The sequence below is a fragment of the Perissodus microlepis genome, chromosome 20 (assembly GCF_051167445.1).
Source record: "Perissodus microlepis isolate ML-2025 ecotype Zambia chromosome 20, ASM5116744v1, whole genome shotgun sequence".
Taxonomy (NCBI): Eukaryota; Metazoa; Chordata; class Actinopteri; order Cichliformes; family Cichlidae; genus Perissodus; species Perissodus microlepis.
This window is the reverse complement of record NC_140480.1, coordinates 8,870,853-8,895,949: the sequence shown is the minus strand read 5'-3', so window position 1 is coordinate 8,895,949 and position 25,097 is coordinate 8,870,853. Positions and strand designations below refer to the sequence as shown.

The 25,097-nt window shown below is 38.9% G+C and overlaps 1 protein-coding gene across 3 annotated transcripts in view; it reads left to right on the top strand.

The window, feature by feature from the left end:
- LOC146364088 (helicase ARIP4-like) overlaps positions 1 to 25,097 on the top strand; it is a 76,530-nt gene that overhangs the window by 17,709 nt on the left and 33,724 nt on the right. The window contains exon 2 of one of the 3 annotated variants that reach the window (XM_084916056.1): positions 3,983 to 4,140. In XM_084916056.1, coding sequence (XP_084772182.1) covers positions 4,032 to 4,140 — 109 coding nt within the window. In that variant the 5' untranslated portion in view covers positions 3,983 to 4,031. Of the gene's footprint in view, positions 1 to 3,982; positions 4,141 to 20,789; positions 20,989 to 24,329; positions 24,917 to 25,097 lie in introns of those variants that run through there. The other 2 variants (XM_084916059.1, XM_084916057.1) reach the window with 2 other exon arrangements.

The following is a 25,097-nucleotide window of genomic DNA, read 5'->3' as shown; positions in this document are numbered from 1 at the left end:
CAGTCCCACTGCAAACCTGGAGTGGATGTGGGAGAAGATCATTGGATGGCTAGATGGATTATTATCACAGCTACTCATTAGTTGTAGTGCCAAAAATGTGGTATATTGCACTGTCACATGAACAGAACACCTACGAGTCTATGAGCAAAGTAATTCTGGTCCTCGTTCATCCAGATTCAATGCAGCTCTTAGAAGAAAGATGGGATGGTGGGAAAAAAGCAAAATTTGACTCTAAATGAAATCAACAGGACAGTGCTTTCACTTTTACGCTCTGCTACAGTCAATTAAAACATCTTTGCCAACAAATGAAGCATTTATTCGCTCGACCTTTAGGGCATCGCTTAGAAGCAAAGTATAAAGTCTTACTCAATTCATTGTACCTGCATGGATTGATGTGAATACATCTTTTGAATTTAAAATGAATACAATTGTGCTCAGAATATAGGATAACTAAAAAATAAATATGCCATTGCAGGATGCTACTAAATCCAAGGCAGCACTATCTGGGAAAAAAAGCTCACAGACTTGGTGTTTACCAGTTTAGAAAAACCGGAGGTGGTGACACGTCTTTCGCCCAGTATGTTGAACACTTGCCCGAAGCCTTCGTTACTCACCGTGTCTCTGTGGATGTATACCCTGACATGCTGCAGAGGGTCACTTTTATGGAGATCTGAGTAGATGTTGGATAAAATCACATTAGCAAGCGTTGCCCTGTGTTCTTGGCCTTCATGCATTAATTATGCTGCAGTTTGTGGTGTGTGTATTTTTTTCACATGGTTGAATAAGTTATTTGTGTTGCTTTGCCTTGCAGACACACCTCCACAGCACTCTCTGCATATGATTTCTTCCTGGTTAACATCAGTTGCACTAAATCCAAAGTATTTTTAAACAACAGAGGGTGATCTGCTTGGAGTGACAAGCTCTTTGCCTTCTGCTGTGCCAGGCATTTACATTTAATCGTATATCTGTCTTAATCTAGAGTTACTCACTCTGACTACTCCAGGAAACCTCAGGCTGCACGGTACAGGGAACAGCTGTGATTGGCATATGCAGGCGCTTATTCAGGGAGCGTTTTACTTGTTCTATTGGCAGAGTATGCTGCTTTTTTTTTTTTTTTTTATATTGCACGATCATGCTCTTTTAATTATGGGAAGCCAAAATTGTGATTGAGATTAGAATTATATGTTCTTTCCAGCTCTGGATTCTTGTGATTCTTGTGAGTTTCTGGTCTTCACACTCTGCTTTTAATGATTTTACCTTTTAACACTCAAAGAATCTTTTTTTTCTGTACTGAAGACAACATCTTCAGTGTTCGTAATCACTTAAAATTGCTGTCAGAGTGAGGCTTTTGTAAAAGTAATGCTTTTAGCAGTCTCATGACACAGGCTTTTCCACGTCAGAATCCTGCGTTTTTTTGATAGTTTTGTTAAACAGAGTAGATGCACAAACGGCGTGTTCTGCTCCAAGTACTACATGCTTGTTCTCATTTTAACAGCAGTGTGATCTTCCAGCAGTGGTTAGTTTGGAACAACGGTGTCATTGTCTCTGATGCATACATACTTTTATACAGAAAATTATGCAAAGGAAGCAAATTTTGAAATTACCTGAAAATAAACTCTTGCTCTGTTGAAGATGGGTACATTGTCACTTGCTGTGCTAATTACAAAAAGGCATTATGCCCTTTACGCCCTTTATTTAAGGGAAACATTAAGTAAAAAAGAGTATATTGTGTCTGTGTGAGTGAGAGATTGAATATTGGTTGCATTGTCACTAGAAAGTCCGAGCGAGAGGGGGTTCGTGTGGGATGTTTGGCCACAGGTCAAATCCTATCCTCTACCAACTGTTAATGGTGGTTTCTGTGTCTGTAAGTTTCAGCAGGAAAGTGCGTTTTCTGTCTTCATCAGTGGTGCAGCTGTGACTGCCGGTGTGAGTCCTTGAGCTGATTTGAGGAGCTTTCATGGGAAGATGAGCTGTAGATTTCATTTATTTCTTGACTGATCACGAGTGAATGAGATGCAATGAGAGGATGATGATCACTGTGGTTTCCACCGTGCTGCTGTCAAATCAACTGCACTGCAATCTCAGTCTTTCCCATCAGAGATTTAGGGGGAAAAAAATCAGCAAATAATTTCAGAATCAAAGTGATCTCGCAGGTTCTTTGCTTGCTGGTTTTTAGGCCCAGCAAACCAGTCCATGATGTTTAGCTTTGCTTTATGAAGCTGGTAAATCGACCTGTGGGACCAATAAGTCGGCTTGGCTGGAGCTACCTGTTGTGCAATGTGCTGAGTAAAGTTATGCAAGGTGAGCTGGCAGATGATCAAGAGTGAGCCTTGCTGTGATAATGCTGCGTCTGGACTCGTCTGAGTGGGCGCGCGCATTATTTAAAGCCTTCATCTTCATCCAAGAGAAGAAAAAAGGTCATGGTTTTAGCTTGTGCTGCTAAATGCAGGTTTAGGATCTATTTTTGCTGGTCAGACACTTTTGTGAAGCCTTTTTTTTTTTTTCATAATATTGCTCAAGATTTCTGCGGTAAGGATCATATCTGTGGCAGTGAAACTTTACATAGGGATTAAATATTCTTGTTTGTAGCAGAATTATATTGATATAAAACAAAAAAGGGGGAAAAAAGAGAGCAAAACTTTGCTTTTACTGATCCACGCCGGGTAATGAAAGGCACATCTGCTCTGTGATCCTGTGAGCAGCGTTGGTGTAATTTTTCTCCTGCTGAGAGCTGGACCTTTAAAAGCATCCTAGAAACTCCTACAGAGAGATAAAGAGAGCTCTTTATGTCTCTCTTTGTGGCTTTTTCTCACTGGCTTTGTCTGTCTGCACTGTAGTTCTTTCTTTCATTTGCAGGTCAAGATCCTTATAATGTCTCTCTTAAAAAGCTCACGTCCTGTCTTCTTCGAAAATTTAAATCCATGTTCTCATCGCCTGATTTTAAGATAACATTGTATTTTTCCACACCTTCTCTTTCAAGGCTACTTGATTATGGCCAAAATGATTATCACGATTATTTAGTTGTTTCAGACATTTACATTTTTTTGTCTGTCTTTCTTTTAACTTAGTGTTATTCATCCAGACTGCAAACTTGGATGTAACGGCTGTGATTGGCACGTAGTCGAGGATTTAGGGAGCGCTTGATTTGCGTCTGTTTTGCATTCTATCAACGAAGCATGCATTTTCAGTATCGCTCGATCATTTCATTTAAGTGTGGGAAGCCAAAATGGTGATCGAGATTAAAATTTGATGAATTACTCTCTTATCGTTCAGCATTTTTTTTAGTATTTGAGCCCCTTATCTGCCTTTCCTGGACGTAGCTAAAAGGGTTTAAACAGTGGGCCACTAGTTTTTTATATTTATTTATTTATTGGGCTGACATGAAATAAGCTGTATTTTCTGCATACATTTTTATTTATTACAACATGATTATTCTAGAAGAATGGAAGATATCTCGAAATCTTCTGATCAGTAGCCAGGAGCTGTTTTTTGCCTGACCAGAGAATAAAAATGACCAAGTTACCTCCCATATTTTGGAAAACTCTGAGATTGTGTGACAGATTTTACCCTTTATATGTGTTTTTAAGCACCAGATGAAAACTGGACTGATACAAAGTCAGGTAGGGCATTTAAAGGATTTAACTACCTGCTGATTACAGAGCTAAATAATCTCTTATCTAATGGTTTATTAGTACTGTGTAATGTGTGTGTGTCTGTACATATAAAGGATTGATGACGTTGTGTGTCACTAGGGCACAAAATGCTGTAGGTAGGTTTGAACATTTCAGAAAACATAAAATGACCTGTGTTGTGACGCAGCGAGGAAGGTCGATGATAAAAACAATCATCCCTTACATCTTCCTTTTCAAACTGTGCTGAGAGGCACAAGGAACAAAGAGCCATCACTTTCTGTTCCTTAAAAAATGTGTTCTGTCAGTTTGTGTGTATGTGTGTTGTTTATTGTGTGTTTTCTATATTTCAGGTGTAGATTTGCTGGCCATGCTGAGGTAGCAGCGGCGTTTTAGGTCAGGATGTCTGATGATGAAATCGAGTGGTTCAATGGGAAGGAGAGAGAGATCTGCTACATCAGTGATGCGGACGAAGACAATTATGGAGACGATGAAGATGAGGGTCAGCTGGGTGAGTCACGTTAGTGAATGAAGACCATCTCACCTGCCTGTGTTTTGTTGCATCTTCTACAAAGATGCAAGTGAGTCGGGCTCAGGATCAATGGGTTATTTTAATTTGAATAAACCAAAATTATCTTCTGAATTTATAAATGACAAGTACAAATAGCCGTTTTACCAAAAATGAGTAAAGTGAAAAAAAAAAAGAAATGTGTGTGGACTGAGGAACTTTGATAAAAGAAAGCATTTTACTTTTATTCCTTACTGATTAAGAATTAAGAGCACATTACAAACGACAGTAAATTTCACAGATTTTTTTTTTTTTCTGGGTAAAATAATTCAGTTTAATAAAACTAAAAGACTGTTTGTCAAAGCAATAAGCCTCAAGAGGTTTGCAGTCATCATAGAATAGCTAATTGCCATCATTATTAGGGACTTTTTGGTTTTTATAAAACAGTCACTACATATACCTGATGAAGCCGAATAAAATAAAAAACAAGGAAACCAAAAAAACAGATTAAACATCTGTCTTCAAAGCAGTGTAGTCCTTCGGGGATCTTTTGCAGAGTAGTTGCAAAACAATATGCAGAAACAGCAACGCACAGCACAGTGGGTGTCATGCTTAAAGATATGGGTGATTATTAACATTTTTCTATCACGATGGCTTTTGCAAGTCTTGAAGGAGCGTTTGCATTCCTCTTTGCTGGAATAGAGGTGCTTGACTATGACACGGGTGTTTTAATTGCACACAACCAGAAGGAAGGGTATCACTCCAGCTTCATCTAGTATCAGGACCTGGGAGATTGCAGAGATGATTTTATGCCCCATTGTGATATGCTTGCTCTTCTCTCTAGGGTACCATTAGAGATTTGTACAGTGGTGCTTCACAAGCATAGACTGTATATAAAAGATGGGCCACAGTGGCTTGGGGTGCTTTGCTCTTTGCTGTTAGTGTTTTGGCTGCCACCATGTTTTGTTAATCTATTGTTTTGTTTTTTTATTGGAGTCAAAAGTAATCCCCCCCTCCTTTTTTTTTTTTTTGTGGATTGAAGCCTAGAATGCTATGCTATCGGCTAAGGCTAGCAAGATGCACCCATAGACTGTTATGGATACAGAAATCTGCTAATGAATGCTGAATAACATACAAACAGAACATTATAATTTCACCTGGCAAAACTGGAGCACAGCCTCCATTAATTTAATCCATTTACATTGCATCTATTTAATGCAATGTAATGAATTTGAATGAAAAGGCAACAATACCACACATGCTTTCAAGAGATGCAGTTCTTTGAGTGGAATTAGCAGAGGTGAGGCCGAGCAGACAGCTAGCAACTGCATACAGTTTTCAGTCTGAGTGGCCACGCCTGTAATTGTAGGCCCTTTAAGTTTAAAAAGTTGAGTTACCCAAAAAAAAGCAACAAAAAACAAGCCCCAGGGCAGTTATTATAAAGCCCTAAAGTAGCTTTAAAGAGTAATCTGTAGCTATAAACATGATTTATTATGTAACAAAGGAGCATTGTAACAGAGGAGTCTAGTGGGATTTACTCACTTTTGGAGCCAGGCTCAAGTAGCCTCATCTTTCAGAGCCGTCTGAATCTGCATGATTGTGAAAGTCACCTATAAATATAATGACTTGCAGTTTTTAACAGAATCTAAAGACGATGCCGCCTCAAACAGAGTTTGTGGGTGGGCAGAGAAAAGTTTAATTCTCTCTTTTGTTATTCAAGTCTACATCTGACACAAATGACAGCAGCTACTTTCTCTGCTTTGTCATCTGACTCACATGTAAACAGACACATTTTCGCAGAAGCCACCAAATAACTGAAGTGACCCAGCAGCTTTATTCTCTGTGTGTGACCAGACCGGCTCTCCTCAGCAGCCTCTGCTGTTCTGTCCTCCCTCAGGAAACAAACCAAACTCTCATCTCCACCTCTTCTCTTATTTCTTCTTTTGCCAGTATGTGTTATGTAACCTGGTGAATCATCTATTAGCTCTATTAAATGCAGAGGTGTGTGTGTGTGTTTTGTGTGTAGGAGGCATGATTTAAACTTTGATTGGATAACTTCAGTGACATAGTGTTTCAGGGACCTCACAAAGGGCAAAGTTAATGTTTTTTCCCTGCAGTATTTACATGTTTTAGGATTTCTACCGAAATCTAAAAACTCATTGTTCACTGATCTGACTTTTTAATTTGTTGTTGTAAAAGCAAAGACAAAGAATATGAGATTAACTGAAGGAATCACAGTGTCCTTGAATTTTAATTCTTCGTTTTCCTTTTTTCTCTAATGTGCTTGTGTGTGTGTGTGTGTGTGTGTGTGTGTGTGTGTACGTCTGTCATTAGAGGATGAGCCTGGGCTTGACTTTGATTTTTGTGGGGACTTACCTTTGAGTTTATGGTTAGGACTTGGGTTTAGGTTAAGGATGAGATTAGGGAAGGGATCATGTAAATGTGTGTGGTTGACTCCTTTTGTCTCAGTTTCATTTTTGTTTACCACCCAACCATAATGACTGTATAGTTGAGCATACTCAAAGCTAACCAAGTGCCCACTGTGTGTGTACACAAACTACAGGTCTCCTTCCTTGTCTTGTGAGTGCCTTTGCTCTTTGGTTTTTTTTTTGTTGCCTTCTTTGGTTTCTGACCAAAGAAGGGAGGTTTTTTTGTTTTGTTTTGTTTTGTTTTTTGCAGCGAACCCGGAGCCTTTTCGAAACGATGACACATTTTAGTCATGTAATGCAGTCATGTGACCAATTAAACTAAGATAGTGGAGGGCATTATACAGCACTTGTTATGTTTGCTCTCAATTTTGACAGCCCTATTAAAGATTAATATCAGTCTGTACATGCTCCAGATAGCTTTTCTTCAAATTCAACTTTGTACTTTTGTGTTACTCCACCTCAGTGTTAGTCCATTTAAAAAACTTGGTGCTTTTCCTCAACATTTAATCGGAAAGTAAATAAACGGCTGACAGAAATGAGGCAGGCCAAATCTTCTTGCGTTTTACACATGTGCAGTACTGGAACGTAAGCGTTTTGGGCCATTTCAATGTGGACGCACAACTCTGTGAAAACAACTGAAAACAATAGCGTGGACGCAGAGCGTTTTCAGACGAAAACGCCGTTTTCAAATTTATCCGGGCTAGTGTGGACGTAGACGTAGACAGCTGGGATAGCCTCCAGGCTCCGCGACCCTGACAAGAATAAGCAGAAGAGAACTGAATATGAAATAGATGCAGCGATTTTTTGAAACGTGCCAGTGTCATGTAAATACAGTATATACGGCAAAAACAAAGTTTGTACAATTCTAATGAGCTTGAAGATCAATATTTGTATGACTGACTGCAGCACAGCCTGAACTCTCTTAGGCAGCTTTCTTGTCATTTCTTTCAGGAATAGGTCTCCAGGTTTCTTGAAGGACATTCAAAGCTCTTCTTTGAATGTTTCTGCCTTTTGTTCTGTTCTCTGTCACACACTGTTTCAGTAGTGTTTAGTCCTGGGCTCCGGGGAGCCAATCCAAATTTTCACATTTGGATTCATCATTCCATTAGACCTGTTTTTAAGGACAGGGCTGTCAGTTACTGTTCATCTCTTCATCATATACCATGTTTTTGGCTCTTTAGAAATAACCTTGTTGGTTCAAAAATGCTATTTTGTGCCTGTCATACTGGCCTTTTACCTGTATTCAACTAAAGTACATTTTTGTAACAGGCTGCTAGCAACAAGTCCCTAAGGGTACAGGTTAAAACTGGTTTTCAAATGAGTTCAGTGACTTTTTTATGCTTGAATGATTCATAGGTCAGTCTTAAGTGGCTTTAAAAAAACAAACAAAAAATAAGATTCCTCTGAAAATGGTCATGTACAAGGACTGGACCTAAAATGAGTGAAAAAGCAGCCAGTGTTGAAAGAAAAACATTGAAAGCCTGGAGAACCTCAAAAATAACAAAGTCGAGTTCCTTGGAAGCAAAATATAAATTAATGAAGGGGCGTCTCAAGACTTGCACTGTACTGTACAAAATCTTTCGTAACATTTGCTGAATTCTTACATTTTGTGAATTTAGAACAAAAGCTAGCATCTGTTTAAAAAGACAAAAAACCAAAGTGATCATGTCATATTTTTTTTGTCTTTTTTGTCATCTTTAAAAGTTTAGAAATGACCTTTCTTGATTTAAGCAGAGTGAGAATTTTGGCACCTCTGTCATATCTGTATCCTACAAAACTGGACTTTCTTGAACACCCACTTTGCTAACACGAGACTGTTTGGATTGATATTACGTTGGCTGTGAGCACACGGGATGCCTTAAAATAGGTCAGCACATTCGTTTAGCCTTTTCCTTAGTGTAAGAAGCTTTATGGGAGCCTCATATCCACATACTGGTTAATTCAGGTGGTTAGTTTAGTTTAGCTTAGTACATTACACCTAGTTGTTGCTGTTAACTAAAAAGCAGTTTCTCTCGCCAACCAATTTTGTGAATTTTGTTTTTAAAAAACAGCCATTTAAATATTTGTTGTGCTTTGTTGTTTTGTATTTATATGCTAAGTGAAAATGAAGCTACCAGTTACAGAGTTTATAGCAGTGTATCAGTATTCACATCTTACACTCAAGCAGAAAGTAAATGAGCCTATTAATTTTTTCCTTTTTTTGTTCTTTTCCTCCAAAAGCCTGAAGCACCATTCAACGAGATTCTTGCTGTTGCTTAACAACAGCAAGCTTGGGTCAGTTAAACTACACTTAAGTCTCAGCCGCAGCTCTGCTCAGTCTAAAAGTGTGAGTAAGTAAAGAAGATGTTATATGTAGTTGGCTCTGTTTACAAATGTAACGTTTATTCCGGTGGTCAGTGGGGAAATTCCTTTTTGGCGTGTAGTGGTGAGTACTGTATCTCTGCAGGTCTTCAGCTCTTTTAATAATTCCTTGAATGGCCATACTTGTCTTGTGGAATCAGAGATCTGGGAGTGGGTAGAAGCGCATCGTGCTTGAAGTTTGCAGCCTGTGGAGACCTTTTTGGGCTTCTCATCACTGTGAGTCAGTGTTGGATGACCCTGTACTGTGACAGATTGCTTGTTATGTTTGGGCCTGAGCAGCAGCAGAGAACTAAAACACACACACACACACACACACACACACACACAAAGGCTGTACATGTTGTCCTAATTACATCAGAACTCTGTTAGATACCATATAGCTGTAATGGCAGCTCTGCAGTAATATGGACTCTGAAAGAGTGTCTGTGTTTGTGAGGCAGAGGGCAATGATCATGGACACTTAATCATCCACCAAAGGAGGTTCAGGTCCTTGCGCGTCCCTGCTTGGTCAGGTTTATAAAACATTTTACCACAACGGTTGTGCAACACTTTGTATAACTGACCCAGCATATCAGCAAAATTGGCAGACGCCGAAGGCGACAGAACTGGCTTTGTGAGGTTACCTTAGGAGGTCCTGATGGGTGAAAACAAGTTTGTTTGGAGTTTGTAAGCTGTAGCTGAATGTACAAGACTTTCTTTTTATACTCTTGAAAGCATGTGCTCAACAGGTCACCATGACTCTCCTTAACATAGGTGACTTGTTTTCGAGTTGGAGTTGTATGTACATGTATGTTGTAGGTTAGGATGGACAATGTTCATGTAGCTGAAAATCTTTTGTTACCTTTTAGTGTATTATCTATCTCCTGCCTAAAAAAGTGTCTTCTTTTAGTCGTGCGATATCGGATCGGCACCTCAGATCGGTCCAATCCCGACTCTAACGGATGTGTGGCAGTGAGCGTGTTTGCAGCTGATGTAATCCAGTTCTTTCTTGGTTCGGGCTATCGACCCACAGGAGAACTGTCTGATGGAGAAGACACATTTCCATGTTTATCTTCCCCACTTTGCAAGTCTATTTTGCTCCTGTGACATCGTCACCCCCCCTGCTGCTTCCTGCGTCTGTCCCTTAGTTACCATAACAACTGTCACCAGGACGCCGGCCCCCTCATAGTTGTGACAGTTTACTCCTCCAGGTTTGACATCCCCTTTTTTCTTCCTGTTCTTCTTCTTCCTCCCCTGTTTTCTCCTATTCACACAATTATCTTTATTCTTTTGTCTCTTCTCTTCAACTAATTAGTGTAACTTTGTCCTCCTTATAGCTTTATGTTTTTAATCCTTGCATACACTAATAATTTAATTATTAGTTCTAAAGCATGTAAAAGAAAATCTACTTTCAACCAGCTGCTATAAAGTTTCTCCATTCATGTGACTGGTTCAGCACACACTGAGCAAACACACAGACTGGGTGAGAGTTTACTAAACACGTCACAGGACTATTAAACAGAAAATATGTCAATACCGATGTACAGATGGAGTGTAGTATTAATCGGCAAAACTTGTTGTTGTTGTTGTTGTTATTGATCACAGAAATGATTCATTCTTGATAGATTTTTAGGTGAAATTCACTGTTGAGCTAAATACTCTGTGCAACTCTGTGAAAAATCTCTAATGTACATGAATTTTTTTTTTTAAACTTTTAATTTGCTTTTTTGACTGCATGAACTGATGAATAATGTGTCTTCTTTCTGGAGAAGTTTGGGTTGTTATGGTGATCACATCACTGGTACCACATAAAACACACATACAGTTGTGATATTACACTTTCAGCGTGGTATTTTTAGAAAAGTGTCATTTGGAGTCATCACATCACAGTTTAAATGCCCATGAAAATAACTATTTGTGCTTTAATTTAGCAGTTTCTATTCTAGTATGCTTCCCCTATGTAAAAGTGAAGTGAAGTGAAATTTATTTCGGTCAACAACAACAACACAGATTATCATTTTACATAAAAGTACTCAATCATACAGTAGGAAAAGTACACACATAATAATTTAAATATATACCGTAGTTTTCGGGTCATAAGCCGCTACTTTTTTCCCACACTGTGAACACTGCGGCTTATACTGACATGCAGCTAATGCATTTTTTTTTTCATGCAGCCAAAAACATTTTGCCTGGTAATAGTAGACCAATAAAATTGATACGTAGTATATATACGGTATATATTTTTACCGGTCGTTAAGAGACGTTGTAATGTTGTTTGTGCACTGTTCCGTAAAAAAACCATAAGGAACGTAATTTGTGTGTTACTGTTACGTACGTATACTTAAAGGTAGCCGTGTTACAGGCGCTGTTCGAGGAAAAGAAGTATTTGCAGTATGTATTTTTGTATGTTACCGTAACGTTTATGTTACCTTACGGATTAAATTAAACGTTAAAAATCCTCACGTGTAATATTTCTGTGTAAATATCTCATATTACGAGTGAAACGCATACGGCTTAAAATCCGGTGCGGCCTGTACAAGTACAAAATTGATTTTCTTTCTAAAATTAGAGCATGCGGCTTTTAATCAGGTGCGCTCTGTAGTCCGGGTATTACGGTAATTTATTGTCAAAAAAAATATTGCTTGAGAGAGATGGAAAGTCAGTTTTCATAGCATACCAAAGAGAGGCAGATGGGGAAAGAGGCTGTTGTTAATAGGCAGGTATATAACGACATTTCAGTCTTTTATTTGTTTCGGTGGAAACATGTTTGGTAGAGACAACAAGCAAAAGTCTCTTCAGATTTTCTTTTTTAAAGCTTCAGAACAGCATCTGGGTCAAGATTGGATATTAACACAAATGAATGAACAAGACTGGTTTAAAGCAGTATTGTATTTGCAGGTTTTTACGTGCTGGATTTGTGATAATTAGACCTTTTCTTCTGGCCACTGTGATAGTTTCACTAGTTACATTTTCAGGTTACTCGAAGGTTCGTCTCATTTACTTGAGCCCTACCAATTTCTATATTTCTATAGTCGCAGTTCACAGTGTAGTCACACAACGAAGGGAAGACTGAAAAGTTTGGTCACAGAGATCCTATGACATGGATTTTATGATTTAAAAAAAATGAAGTGACAAAAGATGTCACTATCATATCAATCTATCTATATTCTTATAAAACCCTGTTTATAGGCGTAAGCACGATTTTTATAGCACCAGCATAAAATCTTTTATGTAAAATGTAAATGTAGTTTTGAAAAGCACTTTTAATCAATGCGATTCTTTCATTACTACCTTTTGGGTAAAGTGCTTAGGCTGTTAAAAACAGGGCTTAATGAAGAAAAAGAAAGCATGCTGACCTAGAAAACTAGGAATATATGCACATGAAAACCCAAGAAAGAGAAGAGGAGAAGGTTAAAAAAAAGTATCTACAGAGGCCATTCTTCAAAAAGTGACATTGAGAAATGGACCTGGGGAGGTGGGACCACTATTCTAAAATAAAATCACCATCTTCAGCAGCATGGCGCTGCAGGGATACCTGTTCTGGGTCAGGGTGTGTGTGTGTGTGTGTGCGCGCACGCACGTCCGCGCATGTGTTTTTTGAGTCTGTGTGTGAACAGATTGCGGTGTGTGCGCTGCATGTTGTTAGCTCTGTTGGCAGTTCTGATGAAGCTGTCATGAGGTTTAGTCACATCTTTCATAAGACTTGCACACACACACCAGAGAGCAGGGGAGTAATAGTCTGTTAATTAGCCTGTTGCTCCCCTGCATGTGTGTAGGCGTTGCTAAGCAGAGCACGCTCCCCGTCGCTGTAGTTCAAACTGAAGAAAAAGAGGTAAACGTGTTTCTTTGCGGCGTTTGTTGCAGACACCTGGTGGTTTAATCGGCTACCTGATGCAACACATTGCCTGTTTTTTCTTTTGCCCACGCTAGATACGTTAAGCATCAGGTAGCTTTTTTTGTAAGATGGACTGTGACTGTAGTTTTTCATTTGCAACATCCGGAGAGAAAGAACAATGGTACAGAGGGGAAAAAACAGCTTACAATACGGGCAGCTTTGGCTAAATCATGAGTCTAACATGCAGTCTGGGATTGCTATACTGGAAATCAGAGAATCATCACAAAGCTCAAATTAAGATTTTTAGCCTCGTTTTATGTTATTTTATGTTATTAAACCAATATCAGCTTGTTAGCTTGCCTGGTCAGCATGATGTTATCATATGTCACATCTGTTGACTCTATTCAAGGTTATACACCTATTTAAATGAATCTAGCTGTCACAAAGCTGATGATACATGCAAAAAAGATCATTACTAACCTGTCTGGTTCTTTGTAACTACAGTTATTTTTTTAATTGTCACATTCAGGTAGCATCCTGTACAGTGGTGTTGAGGCTACTCACCATTACACTATTACAGTACAATTATTCTTTCAAACTGGTGGATCATCCCCTTTTAAAGATGTTAGATGTTCATTTTGCAGCATTAGCAAAGCAATAACAATAAATCACTGGTTACATAAAGTTGCTTGTATATAAATACATGCATTTCCCTCTGTAGTTGAGTAAACTGTAGTACAGGGCTTAGCTTTTGTTGAAACTAAACCATGATTAAATTATGTTGTAGGATTAAAAGTAAGTAGTTGAAAGAAAGCGAGAGAATGAGCACAATATCTGCAGGAGGAGAAAGGGGGGTGGGGGGGAATGAAATTACATTTCATAACATCAAGTTTGTGTGTGTGTGTGTGTGTGTGTGTGTGTGTGTGTGTGTGTGTGTGTGTGTGTGTGTGTGTGTGTGTGTGTGTGTGTGTGTGTGTGTGAGTGAGACCTGATTAAGGGCAGTACAGAATGAAGTGTAGGAGGTGATACAGTAACACCAGCTGGTCTACATACTGACACACCAGACTGCCAGATCCGTGTGTGTGTCTGTGTGTGTGTGTGTGTGTGTGTCAAAGAGAGAAACAGACTTTGTGCGTGAGCAGACTTGAGATCAGATAACAGACTGGCTTGATGTCAAACTGATTATAAGTTACAATAGCTCATTAGCAAAACCACCTGCATGTTTGTTTTGAATCACGTGTTAGCTGTGGTCCCCGAGCTGCTATAATCTGAACGCATGTTCAGAAAAACTCATCCCTTCTTAGTCAAGAGTGCAGAATCCAAAGATTGGAGACTGATATCAGGGGTTCATGTATCTCCTAATAAATAAATAGGAAAAAGGAAAAAGTAACAAAGAAATAACAAACCATATATTTCTGACAATTTATGTTCAAGGTCCTGAAATTAGACATTTAAGAAAAAAAAACATCATGGCTTTTTGCTGCTTTAAAATCTTCATTTTTCCCTAAATTTCCAGTTCAAAATGGTTTCTCTGTGAAGTCAAAGCTTTGTTGTGCTGAGATGTGGGTTTCAACTAAACTAACCTTTTTAAACTCAGGCTATTCAAGGAGAGATGGCAGGCAGGTCACAGCTTTCAGGCAGTAACCACATGCTGGAAATCTCTTCTGTAATTGGGCTTTCTGGTCGTGGTCTGACTAATAAATTATAAGGATGTTGAATAAATCCATCTGTGCCAAAGTTAGTCTTTGCATTAGTAAGAAGGCTGATTTGACTTGATAGCATTTACAGCACTTAATAAAAATGTAGAACCGGATTTGGCATCCTGACTCCAAAATATGTGACTTATTCTCCACATAGTTCAGTCCATTTTTGCTCCAAAGGAGTCAAAGGTTGCTGTTTTTCAATGCAGCTGGCAACTCAAAGGACCCTTTGGCACTGGTACCGAGATGCACAAGGTAATTGCTAAAAGAGAGAGTTATTTTTCCCCAAACTCGTCTCACGTGGAAGTTTGTAAAGCAAACATACTAGTGAGGTAAAGTAAAAATCATCTGCAGTATTAATCAGCGAATTAAAACAAATTGAAATAAGGACCTGAAATCATCTTTGGTGACTTCCAAATGTGGACTTTGTTGTGTAATTGCAGCTATTGCTCAAGATCCAGCGTTAGTAGAGCTGGCATATCAAAGAATGAGATGAGAAGGCATTGGACAGCGAGAAAGAGGGGAATCAGATTTCCGTCAAGATCTTGTACTGATGATGGAAGAGTTTGTCAGCTGTGTAAAGTCTTCTCCAGAAGGTCTCTAAATTCTAAATGTGTTGATGGACATGATGTCTGGTATGACAACACCTCTCCCAGGAGGCATCCTAATCAGATGCCCAAACCACCTCAGCTTTCTTTTTTCGATGTGGAAGATCAGCAGCCCTCCAAAATTTCCACTGATGGAAAAAACCTGGCTGTACTGAATGACCAGCTTTTTCCTGAATGAAAAAGCAGGGAAGCAAAAATCCATTGATGGAAAAACCTGCTCATTCAGTATATTCAAGATGTCAGCTGACCTCATTTTTTGGGCACATAACATTACAAAAGCTTGACCTCACCAACTGAAGCTAACCCAGAAACAAAACACTGCTCTCGCAAGCTTGTAGGCTGGGCATTAGGAATGATGGGTGCCTCAGGCCACATTAAGTTTTCCCTTTGCCACTGACTCCAATCTTTATGCTCCTTATCAAAGTGAAGCTGTTTTTCGGATTAGCCTCCCTGACAAGCGGTTTTCTGAAGGCTACACAGCTGTTTAGTACCAATCTCTTCACATTGTGTGTGGAAATGCTTCTACTTTCACTGTTAAACATAGGCATAAATTCTACTGCTGATTATTTACAATTTATTTTATATCTTATTATTATTGATATATTATTTACGATTATATATCTCCGATCATGATCATTCAGATCGAATGATCTGAAAGATGGTTGTTCACTGCTATCCTTCCAGGTTTTAATAATATATTGGACATTCCCAATTTTTGAAGTTACAGCAATCTCCATCGTTGTTTACTTTGCTTAATCTAGACCGATCATTTCTAAAACAGAGTAACATGTCGTGTGCAACCACAGGAAACGGCTTCCACATCAACTTCATCAGTAAGGGTTAAATAACAAAGTGGCAGCTGAAACTTTAAATAATCACATATTCAGTGTAAGGCTTTTACCTAATTTAGTTACATCCAGGTGTGACTTTTTTTGCCTGATATATCTTTGGATTTAATCATTTTCACACATATCTAAACCATGTAATGTCTCACTTATTTACAAAATTGGAAATAAGCTGTCATGGCTTCATCAAAGATGAGGATTTCCTGGTGTTTTTACATTATAAATGACCAGAGTGCCACAAGAGGGCAATTTAGGAATTTAGGAAGTCTTGGTTAAATTAAAAGAAAGACCAAAATGAAATGTCTTTGTAACTTTTTAGGCCGGCACGTGTTTTCAGAACCACTCCAGTGTGTTTTTGCATTGATTCTACATGTCTCCCTTGTTTGGTGGGAGATGATGGTGATAAGAGTTTTTTTCTTGTCCTTTCGAAACAACAGCTGACAAAACATGATGTGAATTCATTCATCGTTAGATAAATTGAGTAGTTCCCGTGTGGCTACTGAACTATTCTTGTTTTACCAAGTATCATTTTAATGAATTAACAAATGTCATATTTTAATTTTAAAGTCTGAACCAAACCAGATCTTTTCCTTGAGTGTAACATTGCCTAAACAGCCCCTTGGAGGAGGTAATGATGGAGAATTAATCGCTCTTTTATATTCCTCAGTAGGATTGATCCCTCTAGTCACAAGTCCCTCTCTCCAACCTTAAAGAGTCCACTATGCTCAAAAATTAAAGTTCATAGACATGTTGCATAACCGTGTCTAAAGGCAAAAGTGTAAATTGCCGCAATTAAAAGAAGTGCAATCACAGCCTCTTCATGGCTATGTCTAACTGTTTTTTTTTTGCACTATGATGTTTTAAATATATGCAAAGGCTTTTGGGCACATCATGTGTTTCAACATATTTTTTTAACTAAATTCTTTGTGACATGTCTAACAGCACAGTTCTTGTGTCAAATTTGATTTTAGCTAAGTCTCCAAATATCTTTTTTTTCTTTAGCTTTTTTTTTTTTTCATCTCATCCACTTATGGGTGATGATAATGAAAGGATATGCATTGCAATATCTTTTCATGTCATATATCTGTGGCAACTTTGTACAAACAAAGGAAAGGTTTAGCCAGTTTATCAGTGTTTGGCTCAATAACAAAAAGCCATTTCCAACTTGAATCTATTTGTTGTTAGTTGACCATAGTCTACCAATAGCATCATCAGGTCTCTGAAATGGCCCAAACCAAGTTTGTTGTTCAAATAAATGTTTATATTAATCTGCCAATCAAGTCACAGAAACCTTTACGGTTTGCTAGGTTGTTAACGTCAGGGCTACTTTACGACCAATGTAGCCAACCATTTTGCAGCAGCATGACACCACACCAATTAGAATAGAATAAAAAGCCTTTATTTTGTCAACGTACGTGTGGACAAACAAAAAAATTTCATAGTCTTTAGCAATATTTTACAATGTTCTGAGTGGTGAGAGTGCAGATCTAGAGTTCAGTACTTTGATGTCATTGTGATAGAAGCTTTTCTGTAGTGTGAAGGTGTCGAGTGCCAGGTTCCTGCTGGAGCACCTTTATGACAGTTTACAGTCTTTATCCCTGTAGGCAGACTCATCTCCTTTGTGTATTAATCTTGTGGTTTCAACTGAAAACACAATGACTAAGTTGATTTTGTCGGTTGGTTGGCCGCGATTAGAGAAGTGGGCCTAGGGTGCATCCCTGAGGAGCACCTGTGCTATATGTCAGAGTAGGGAAGTGATGGGTCCCCAGTTTAGCAGACTGTGGTCAGATTTGTTAAGAAGTCACTGTTGTAACCTCTGGTGGGCCTGTGGCTTCTGAAGAAGATTCTGTCTGCTGTCTCATGCTAATTAGCTTCTGTTGCAACATGATGTCTGCTTCTCAGATATGTTGGCTGGTTCTTAAAAGGAACCAAAATAGAACTGACTTTGCTCCAACTCTGAATAACAGGTAAATGGGAGACACTGATTACACTGAAAGTTTAGGTACTGCAGGCTGTGCTGATTACATCAGTAAAGCAGATAAGTGGATATCTCTATGCATATGAGTCTGCATATGCACCTGCCTCATAAGCCATTTTCACACAAGACCTTCTGGCAGTCTCAGGGCTGGACATTTTTTCACACATTTTCCTTTCTGTAATATAACTCAGAGTAGGAAACGGTTCACTTCATGCACACTCCCACTACTGGAAATACTCCATGTGGCTTAGAAAAGGTGAGTTTTCAGAATAGAGCATGCAGGAACTACACATGATGCACATATGCGAGCAGTAAATGGAAGAAATTATTTGTTGCACCATTCTCAGATGACATCACACAGATTTGCTACTAGGTCAACTGAAACTAAACTAAAACTAAAACTAGGGTAAAGAAACATTTAAATTAACCAAAATAAAATAAAATAAAATAAAATAAAATAAAATAGACTTTTGAAAATAGCTACTCCAGAACATATTGTGTACTCGCAAAATAAATGAAGTAAAAAATCATCTCGCTTACGTGATCTACCTTTAAAAAATGCTGTGATTATTTTAAGATCCATTCTGAGCTTTTGAAAAATTTGTCTCTATCAAATGTCCTCGTTATTATAAAAACTAAGAAAGCCAAAAAAATCACTGAAAACGAATCAAAACTAAACTAAACACCAACCATGTAAAACAATGACGCTAAACTAAACCGAAGAGAAAAAGTCTAAAAACGAATTACTCTGGTACCATGAAGCCGACAGAAGAAGAAGAAAGACTAGCTAACGTCTGATTAGACTTCAACAGGCATTTTCTTTCTTGAATCCACCTCGGTTGGTTGACGCACACAAGAGTTTTGACTTTCAGCATGTGTATAAAAATGGTGATAGAGCAGTGTTTATGCAAAAAAAAAAAAAAATCTGTGTGGATATAGACGTCAAATGCATGCAGTTATCTTCTTTGTTGACTCTGGGACTCTAATCTTTTAACAGCTATAATCTTCCCCTGTTAGCAGAAGCTTGTGATTTCTCTCAATCTTTCTTAAACTTGGTGCTGTTTACTGTGCAACAACGCTGTCTCCAGACTTTGCACTGAACACACATGCATTTAGTGTGAGACTATAATATTGGGTGGATTTAAAAAGGCTGCTTTTCTTCTTCTGTTATATAAAATGGGTCATGCCGTGTAACATTATGGCATAACAAGGTGGTTGATATATTTATTTATTGTTAAAAGCGTTTAGAATATATCCTCCAGTCTACTTTCCTGCTGATCAAACTACTCGGGAATAAAATAAAAAAAGATTATCTGCCAATCTGCTTTTATCATCGACATAAATACAACGCTTTAAATGGTTCATGACATCAATCCAACGTATATCATTCGATTTTCCAAACACACAAAGGATCTCAGTTTTTCATCTAGCTCCTGGCCAAACAGAATATGAAGATGGAAAACAGCGAGGCACAAATGCCTCTCTCTCTTTCCTCCCTCTGTTGGTCAATCTGGGTTATGTAAACAGGGAAGTGCAAGCTCGGGTAGATACCGCAACTGTGGTAGTGTGGCAAAGGTGAGCGTGTGCGAGCGGGAGCGTACTCGTTTGTTCCCAGGCAGTCCTGGCTTCACGTTCCAGCTGTCACTGCCTGCTCTTTCTCTCCTCCCCCACCTCGCTATTTCCAATTCTGCTGCCCCTCCCCCCCAGACTTCCTTACAATGTGGGTTAGTATGTGTAACCATGTGACTGGGCTATGACCTTTCACCTTATGTGTGTGTGATCTGTGAAGGGTAATCCCACACGACCAATATAGGTTCAGGAATGTTTAGAAACAGCCCCTTCCCCTTCTTGTCATCATGCGCTTCCACTTTTCTTGTCCTTTAATTACACATCTGGCCATTTTCTATTCCATCCCTTCTTTCTTGTCCTCCACCCTGTCAGGCTTGTGTTTTTCTTCCCCCACCTCCATGGTTCTTACTTCTCCCCACAGTTCGTCTCATCTGCACTGACAGTGTTTGCATTTATGTGTCACTGAAATTTGCCATTTGTTGCAGCTGCGGTGTTTACGATGTGTTTATTAGTGTTAATGATGTGCGATGCTGCCCCGAGGAGCCAAAAAAAAAGAATTTTCCAAACAGAAAGTTGTACCACATGACTTTATTCATCTCCTTGTTTCAGCTTTGCATCTTGCAGCCATAGTTTGGCTCCAGCATCACTCTCTCTATCGGTTCATATTGATCGCCTCCCCTCTCTGTCCACAATCATAAATCAGGCTGAAATGGATTTGTGATTATATGTTACCGTTTTAGCTTGTCAGATCTGTATTTACACATTTATTACTACTAAATTAGGCGCCAGTCTATCCCAACCAATAAACAAATTCATATTCGATCGTATAAATTGTGTGCTTTTTGGACACCGAGAGAGATCCTCCAATCTAATGTTTCTGACATCAGTTTTGAAGGATTTCATTTTCATTTTCATTGGGGCAAAACAGAATCAGCACAATAAAAACTGCCATAAACTATCAGAGGGATAATTTTACATTCGTTCACTCCTCTTCCCCCTTTCCTGATCTCTCATCCTCTTCTTTTCCTCTCATCTTCTCATCTCTGTCCATCTCTTCCTGGTTGAACCCCATTACCCTTGTTACCTAAGGCAGCTTCCCTTGAGTGGGTGTGTCCTGCTGACATCACACACTGGCTCCTGTGTCGGTTGGCTGGGGGAGGGGAGAAGCAGAGAGAGGCGGGAGGAGGTAGACAGGAAAAGCTGCGCAGTGGCGTTGCGGGGGTGTTCCTACGTACGGCGGTCGGGGGCAGTTTTCAACGACTCATTGTTTTGTAATTGTCCCGATGGTCTTCTGTCCTCAGTGGAGCGCCGGTAAAGCTGCGCGACGAGGCTAGGTGTTGGGTGACTCACACACGCGCGCGCACACACAGACAGACACCTACACACACTTTGACACGCTCGGTTCAGACAGAACAGAGGAAGTGTGTAAGCTGTATGAAGAAGGAGCACACACACAGATTGGAGTAAGTTTCTGAGAGTGATAAGGAGGAGGCATGAATCTCTTACCAGACTAGGATACAGAAAGTTGCAGCCACATGACATGGGTGAGTAACTGAAACCTTTTGACTGACTGGTTCAGTGTGAGATTCCTTCTACCGCTTTCTCTCTCTGGTCTCGTCCACACACGTGTGTTTTGTTCTGTAATCTCTCAGTCAGCCCAGTAATATCTCCTGCTCTGTCTTTTTATCAGTACGAATGCAGACACATTCTATCATACTGACCTATATGTGGTGCAGTGCCAAGTCTTTAGCTGGGCTGTTGAGGCAGAGCAGAGCTCAGAGGTTTCATAAGGCATGTTATGAAATAGACACAGGGGTTGTCCTTGTTCCTGTTCCTGCCCGCCCCAAAAAAGTATCTTTGCCTCAAGTTTCAAGGACTTCTGTGTCATTTTATTTATGTAAGACTTTCTTTTTGTTTCTGATTCACTTTTTTTTATTCTTCTTGAGGTTGATGTAAAAGTGTCTCGTCCTAAATCAGTTTTTGTAAAGTATAAGTAGCTTCCAGTCTTTGGGGTAATAAGCCATCTAATCCAGGATGAAGGGCTTCCTGTAAGTTTTTATAACAGTGTTCCCTCAGGTCTGTTAAAAAATGTAACAAATTGGATTCATTAGCTGTAGAAATTAGACACATTTGCTTGTTTACTCTACTCCATATAAATAGATATGAGTTTGCCACTCAGTGATTTCAACAGTGTTTCAGATCCACAAATAAACTTATCATATGTTTCAGTGTGCGTTTAAAAATGTGTGGAAGGTAAAACGACACATTTCGAAGGCGTTCTATTACTGAGGTCACTCTTAGTATAACAGTAAACAATCGGTTTTAAGTATTGGACTGTCTTTATAAAATATGTGTAATATAATGTGTAACAGTTTTGAGTTTCTTAGCAGAAACCGCATATGAAGTAATAATGACAGTCTTATAACTAGAGGTGGGAATCACCATACATCCCACGATACGATATTATCACAATACTTAACGCACGATACGATATTATTGCAATTTTTTAAAATATTTTGCGATATTCACATTCTGTACATAAAGGTAAACTTTATCAATATTCATTTTATCTAATATCAAAGTCTCGCACTCAGTCTTTCTCTCATCTCAGTCAGTTTTATTGTTGACAAACTGAACGGTTTGTATTACAGTCTAGTCCAACTTAACTGAATGCAACCATCTGGTACAATTATAGCTATTCTGAACTATGCAATTTGTGAAAACTATGCAGCCCCTTCAGCAACTGAAGAATTTGAAAGTAAATTAAAACAAAATATAATTTTACATTAAATAAAAAAGTTTTAAACTTAATTAAAATAAAACATGTCTTAAATTAAAATAAGTAAACTGTCATGTTTATTGCTGCCATAAAAAAAGTTAAACATATTTGGACAGTGAAGGATTCTTGCTCAGAAAAAGGATCAACATGCTCTGAAGTCAGAGCATGTTCCAGTCCACAAAAACTTTTTTTGTAACAAAATATCGATTTCTGCTGTCCCTGTATCGATACATTATTAGCAAACAAAATATCACGATACTACACAGTATCGATTTTTTTCCCCCACCCCTACTTATAACACATGTAAGGGTTCTGTGTGTACAGTAATGGATGATGTGAGCTTTGATCTTATTTTGAAGGCGTTTCAGAGATGCTGACACATGCAGAGGCGTTCCTCTACGCTCTCTATTCTGTCACACACACACACAGTGGGGTCACCACAGGGTCCCGACTCTGTCACTTGTCCAGCACTTAAAACAATCTCACGTGGGAGCGGGGAGATGCCTATGAACGGGTGTTGTTTTTGTGTGGAACTGTGTGAAGTTAATGGTTCACTAAAGTATTTATTTAATCTTCAGAGGCTTCAGATCTGTTATAAACAGGTGGGATTTCCAAAACTTTAGCACAGATTTTAAAAGAACTGTTGATTATTTGAATTTATTGACTGAATACTATTAGAATATTCAGTCAGTGAAGTTAATTTCACTAATTTCCATGTTTCCTTCAGTATACTACAGCAGCGGTCCCCAACCCCCGGGCCTCGGACCAGTACCGGTCCGTGGGTCATTTGGTACCGGGCCGCGAGAGTTGAGGCTCAGGTGTGAAATGTATGGTTTTCAGGGTTTTTATCGGTTTCCAGCGTTATTTTGTTATCGTTTTTATCGCTAACTCGGTTTTCCTGGGTCTTTTCACGTGTGTTATGAATAAATCTTCTTTTTTTCGGTACCGGTACTAGTTTTATTTTGTTGTATTTATCCGCGACAGCTTAAAGGCCGGTCCGTGAAAATATTGTCGGGCATAAACCGGTCCATGGCGCAAAAAAGGTTGGGGACCGCTGTACTACAGCATCAGTAAGCGCTTAGTATATAAATAGGTGTATTTTGATGGTACACATTAAAAATAGAGCGCAATAAAAATAAACATATTCTCTTATAGATTTGCAGCAGTTTACTTCAGCATTGCTCTCTCACCTTATTTTGAAACACCCTTATTGTGCATTGCCTCGATATTTTTTATGTCCAATCATATCTCTCCATGATGTATTCCTCAAGACCGGGGGTGTCAATCACAAGGCCTGGATGCCAGAATCCAATCCAGCCCATTGGATTCTTTTGGAAAATGAAGGAGGGCATATTTTTACTTTTTAGTGTATTTTAATAAGTTTTGCAGCTTATGGTGGATAAAGACCTCCCCACTGACTATTCATACTATACAAAAAGTAATTAAGTAATAGATAAACAATTAAATAACAGAAAAATTGCTGTGCTTTCTATATTGACTTTAGAAATGTAACTTTTTTTAACAAGGAGTCAAAAAATTTGACATTTTCTATGAATTAACGGAAACTTTCTGTTTTCTAACTACAGGATCATGTGAGCGACCAGGATACAAGATAGTGTTCTGTAAATTTAAACATTTATTTCTTACAATTTAAGCCCAAAGAGTCATGCTGACAGATTTCTGTTATTTACTACAACAGCTTTTTTTTTTTTTTTGTCGTGTGGAAAAACTGAGACGCATTGTTGAAATTGCATTATTTCTTATATTATGATATTTCAGGGGATTTAATTTGTAAACTTCATTTCACTGACAGAAACTGGTTTTTCACCAGTCTGCCCCACTTAAAATCAAACTAAGCTATGAGTTTGTGACCCACAAAGTAAACTGATATAGAATTAGAGATCAGTAAAATTAGACTGATCTCGAGGGATCTGTTTAGTGCAGGAAAGCCAAATGACGCATCAGAACGTCTCCTTTATGTGAGTGCACCTTGGGCCTTGAAGTGCAGTAAAAGTTATAATGGCCATTATCACTCACTAGGTGTTTAAAGTTTGAGAGTCTATGAAAGTCACTGTAATGCGTGTTAATCCTCTGACGTGTGGTTGTGTGTACATGTATGTGTAATTTGATCTTTGAGGCAACAACTTTTATAAGCCTTGCTGAGATGTTGTAACGCCTTTAATCATCAACGAACACTTAAATGGTTCCTGATTCTGTGCATGCTTTGTATTCCTGACTCTGTTTATGGGGGAGTGGTTTAATATGACAGTTTTTTTGGTTTTTTTTAGCTTTAGTTGAGCGAGGGGAGGAGATTGAAGGGTGATCGGTGGTAGGAGTCCCCCCTCAGCAGGGCCCCAGCTCCAGCATGAAGGGTTATGTAAGTTTTCAGCTGCCAGCCTTCCTAGCTGCCTCTGCCTCACATTCACATTGTTATTGACCAGAAAGGAGCACACAGTGGTGGACCAGTAGTCAGAGAGTCAGTCAGTTACTGAGGTAGTCAATTTAAAGCCCACCTAAGTGTAAAGCCAGGCTAAGAGGAGGGAAGATCCACCTCCTCCTCACTTCTTTTTAAAAGTTTTTTTTCCTTGAAAGGGGAAGCAATTTTGAGAGTGTGACAGGGAGGCAGAAGATACCAGCTTTTCCTCTGTTTCTGATAACCATGCTGCTTCTGGATGAATCGGAATCATTTGCAGGTGGGTGACATAATTCGCCTGAACCGTGTTGAGGTTGTGGAAGCGATTAATCTTTGGGGAGAAAGTTAGAAAGAAATGAGGGGAAAATATGGAGGTGCGTAAATGTGTGCGCTATGAATGCTTTAAGAACAGGAAGAAAACGCCACACAGAGAGCTTCACGCGTACGCTGAAGTTTATCTG